This window comes from Urtica dioica, unplaced genomic scaffold, assembly GCF_054948205.1.
Source record: "Urtica dioica subsp. dioica isolate 48M unplaced genomic scaffold, U.dioica_male_clone48M_v1_H2 Urtica_dioica_male_H2_contig_58, whole genome shotgun sequence".
NCBI classification, from domain to species: domain Eukaryota; kingdom Viridiplantae; phylum Streptophyta; class Magnoliopsida; order Rosales; family Urticaceae; genus Urtica; species Urtica dioica.
In genome coordinates, this window is record NW_028297248.1 from 12,706 (window position 1) to 16,548 (window position 3,843).

The 3,843-nt window shown below is 41.7% G+C and overlaps 1 protein-coding gene across 1 annotated transcript; it reads left to right on the forward strand.

Moving 5' to 3' along the window:
• The first annotated feature begins 1,149 nt into the window (after window positions 1-1,149).
• Window positions 1,150-3,834, forward strand: LOC149376173 (uncharacterized). Its single transcript, XM_089606608.1, has 3 exons — window positions 1,150-1,777; window positions 1,856-2,850; window positions 3,343-3,834. Exons 1-3 carry the CDS (start codon window positions 1,638-1,640, stop codon window positions 3,765-3,767), a joined length of 1,560 nt encoding a protein of 519 aa, XP_089462734.1. The 5' UTR covers window positions 1,150-1,637; the 3' UTR covers window positions 3,768-3,834.
• Window positions 3,835-3,843: the final 9 nt, after the last annotated feature.

The following is a 3,843-nucleotide window of genomic DNA, read 5'->3' on the forward strand; positions in this document are numbered from 1 at the left end:
AGCTCCAAACAATTCTGAAGGTTAAGCCTCAAATGGTTTTGAAGGTTGAATCACAAAACGGCTTTAAAGGCGGAGCCCCAAACGGCTACGAACGCTAAACCTCAAACGGCTCTGAAGTTGAACCACAAAACAACTTTGAGGGCTGAGCCCCAAACAACTTTGAAAGGTGAGCCACAAATGGCTCTAAGCCCCAAAACCTGATGTCTCTAAGATGGAGAGAAGGATATGACCTCCCAAGCTAAAAGAAACCTCATGAAAATAGCGACTTTCGAGTTCAGCCCAAGCCTTCACTAGTCTCACAAAACTGACGGAAGCCTACCACCCTCATTGCAAATCCAAAGGACCCTCTATAAGATAGTGACTTTCGGGTTCGCCTTAAGCCTTCACTAGTCTCCTGAGACCCACGAAAGCGTGACTGCACCACCATAAACCCAAAGGATCATCTAGGGATAGTGACTTTTGGGTTCGCCCTAGCCTTCATATTTTTCCGAGACCCACGAAAACGAGACCGCAACATCATAAATCTTAGGACCCTACTGAAATAGTGATTTTTGGGTTCGTCCTAAAAATTTATAATTCATCTATTTGTTGATTGGTATAGATAAAATATAGAGATGAATGATTGATGTTTACTGTAATAAAATTTCATATATGTTATATGGTAATTTATTTTATTTTTTGTTTCACTTTCCACCACCCAAATTGCGAGGGATAGATTTTGACGGAGCCCACAAAAATAATTCTCCTAATCTCTTTTATTTTTCTTTCACTCCTCCCTATTTAACATCAAACGAAATTTATTTGCATAATTCAATCTCTCCTACTTAATCCATCCATTTTTTTTTTGCGACAAACTAACCCTACATAGCCCGTAAACAAATCAGAAATCACCACATTTACAGCAGATAGGTGGTAACTATTATACCTTAAAGTCTTGAACCTTTTTGTTTATTCTCATTTTTCAAAAGAAAAAAACAAAAACATGTTTCTCATCCACTAAACATTCTCCCGCGTACACAAATACCAAAATGCCCTAGGATTGCATATTAGTAATGGGTAAACTAATCACTAATTACACACGTATTACCCAAAAAAAGAAAAGAAAAGGGAAACACTAAGGAAACTACAAGAACCACATCAAAGACGTAAGCTTTCAATTTCGCCTAATTCTCATCTCTCATCTCTCATCTCTCTCTCTCTCTCTGTGTCTCTCTATCAAGAAAAACAAAAAAAGAAACTGACCCATCAGCAGATTGTATATAATAAATAATCTCCCAAATCCTCAGTTTTTCAATATGTTTATAAAATAACGGTCTCGGAGAATTCCACAACTCTAAGCAACCCCAAAGAAACAGAGAGATCACTAGTTTCGGATAAATTATATACCTAGCAAAGTCGCTGACATGTTCTTTTCTCTCCCGCGAATTTTGCACTTTAATCCCGAATTCGATCTCTTCGGTTAGGTCGGATCTCGATTACATGCAGAGGGTTTTATTCCTCTCTCTCTCTCCCTCTCTCTCTCTCAGTTATTACGGGTCTAACGTCTATTTTCGCGTTGATATATTCAACGCTGTAATCAGTGCCTAAGTATGAATGCTCTGTTTATTGCTACGGGCTAAAAATCAAATTAGTAATTCATGAAATGGGTCGATTTTTATGGTGCGAGGTTCGGTGAGCGTCGTTTTTCCAATATGGCTTATATTACTCCATCTTTATCTGTCTCTTTTTCGTCACTTTTGGTCGCTCTGCTCAGACTTCTCTACACAGCTTTTCTCAGGTAACAAAGAAAACCTTCTCGCCTTGATTCAATCAATCGAAATTCGAAACCAACGATGTTATAATTTTTTTTTTTCAGGTTTATTAGCGGCGAAAGCTCAGAGATGAAAAGTCCTGGTTATGACGTTATTCCCAAAGACAACGTCGAAATAGAATCGATTAACCGTGTTGAGAAACAGGTTACGATAGCGAACGTAGACGAGTCAAGTTCTGATGCGAAGGGTTTAGGTTTAGAGGAGACTCAGTCAAAAAAAGAAGAGAGCTTTGGTTTCACATTTAAGTTTCCGAGTTACGAAGAATTTCGCAGCAGTCAAACGGAAAAGAGCAATTTAAACGTAAGCTCTTTCATTACAGAAGAAGAAGAATCGACGAGCTCGATTCTGAACAAACGCGAATTTCAATCTCCGAGCAACGTGAGCGTCTTCATCGAGGAATCGGAACCCTCGAGCTTTTCCATTACAGAGCTAAACCCTAAGGAAGAAGCTACAGACATGGCTGCTCAGTCCGCGTTCTTGTCTGAAAAGGATTTTGGCGACGAAGAGAAACCGGAATTTCACGACGAGACGACGAGCTCCGACGCCGATTCAGAGTCCGAATCCGATTCAGAGACCTCGAGCCGCGAATTCTCGTTCATGAGCCACGACTTCCTCTCCGACACGGATTTCGAGGCCTCGATCAGAGAGCCGGCGAAGGAGAAGAGCGTCGACGAAGAGGTACTGGAATTAGAGCTCCGCCATTTGGAGGGGAAGACAGACTCGTCGCCTTCGCCGTCGTCTTCGGCGTCGCCGTCGTGTGAATCGGAAGAGTCGAGCGCGTTGGAGAGTCTGTGGGAGCACCAGGAGTTGGTGGAGCAGCTGAAAATGGAGCTGAAGAAGGTGAGAGCGACGGGGCTTCCGACGATAATGGAGGACTCGGAGTCGCCGAAGATATCGACCGATCTCAGGCCGTGGAAGATCGACGAGAATCTCCGCCGCCGGGGAGACAAACTCGGCGAGCTTCACAGGTTCTTCAAAAGCTACAAAGAGAGGATGAGGAAGTTTGACATTCTCAATTACCAGAAGATGTACGCTTTAGGTCAGTTCTTTTTTTTCATTAATTTTTTTTTTTCCTTTCCTTTCCTTTCTTTTTTTTGACCAACCTATCATAAAAAATAAATAATTACTTATTTATGTTCGACCCCACTGAAAATCTTGCTACTTGGCAGTTGGCAATGTAACTGTATGAATCAAGTTAAATTGTAGGGTTAAAATTTTGTAATTTAATTCATCATCCAACTAATTTATGGAACAGCTTTTTATTTGTTTTCTGGGCTTTTATTTTTTATAGCTATACCTCATTATGATGACATTTGCTTTACCTAACAAATGAATTCTTTTTTTTTTTCCTGACACTATGATAATGATATGAACTGGTTGTGGCTCTACATCTTCATTAAACAAGTATGAAGAAATTGCTTTTGTAGCTTAAAAGTGTAATTATGGGGTGTGCAAAAAGAAAAAGTGTTAGTGTGTTCAATTATGTCTCTTGAGCCCCATATATATAATTTTTTTTTATGAATCCAAACAGGCTTACTTCAATCCAAGGACCCACTACACACGCTCTCGTCCTCCGACGGAAAGACCTCGATGATGACCTGGGGGCGTAATCGTAAAAAGCCGCGCCCCTCGTCCACCGCGGACCAGATGGCGAGTTTCGTGGCGGAATTGAGGGCGGATCTCGAGATGGTGTACGTGGGACAGTTGTGCCTCTCGTGGGAGTTTCTTCAGTGGCAGTACGAGAAGGCGTTCGAGATATGGGAGTCGGACCCGCACGGGTTTCGTCGGTACAACGAGGTGGCAGGCGAGTTTCAACAGTTTCAGGTCCTCTTGCATCGGTTCGTGGAGAACGAGCCTTTCCAAGGCCCGAGAGTCGAGAGCTACGTCAAGAACCGTTGCGTCGTCCGTAATCTTTTGCAAGTTCCCGTAATAAGAGGTGAGGAAAAAAAACTATAACAAACCGAAAATTTTATAATTAAGAATCATCCGAAACTCGAAGTACGTGTTTAGGTTAATGATATAGAGCAGTGCT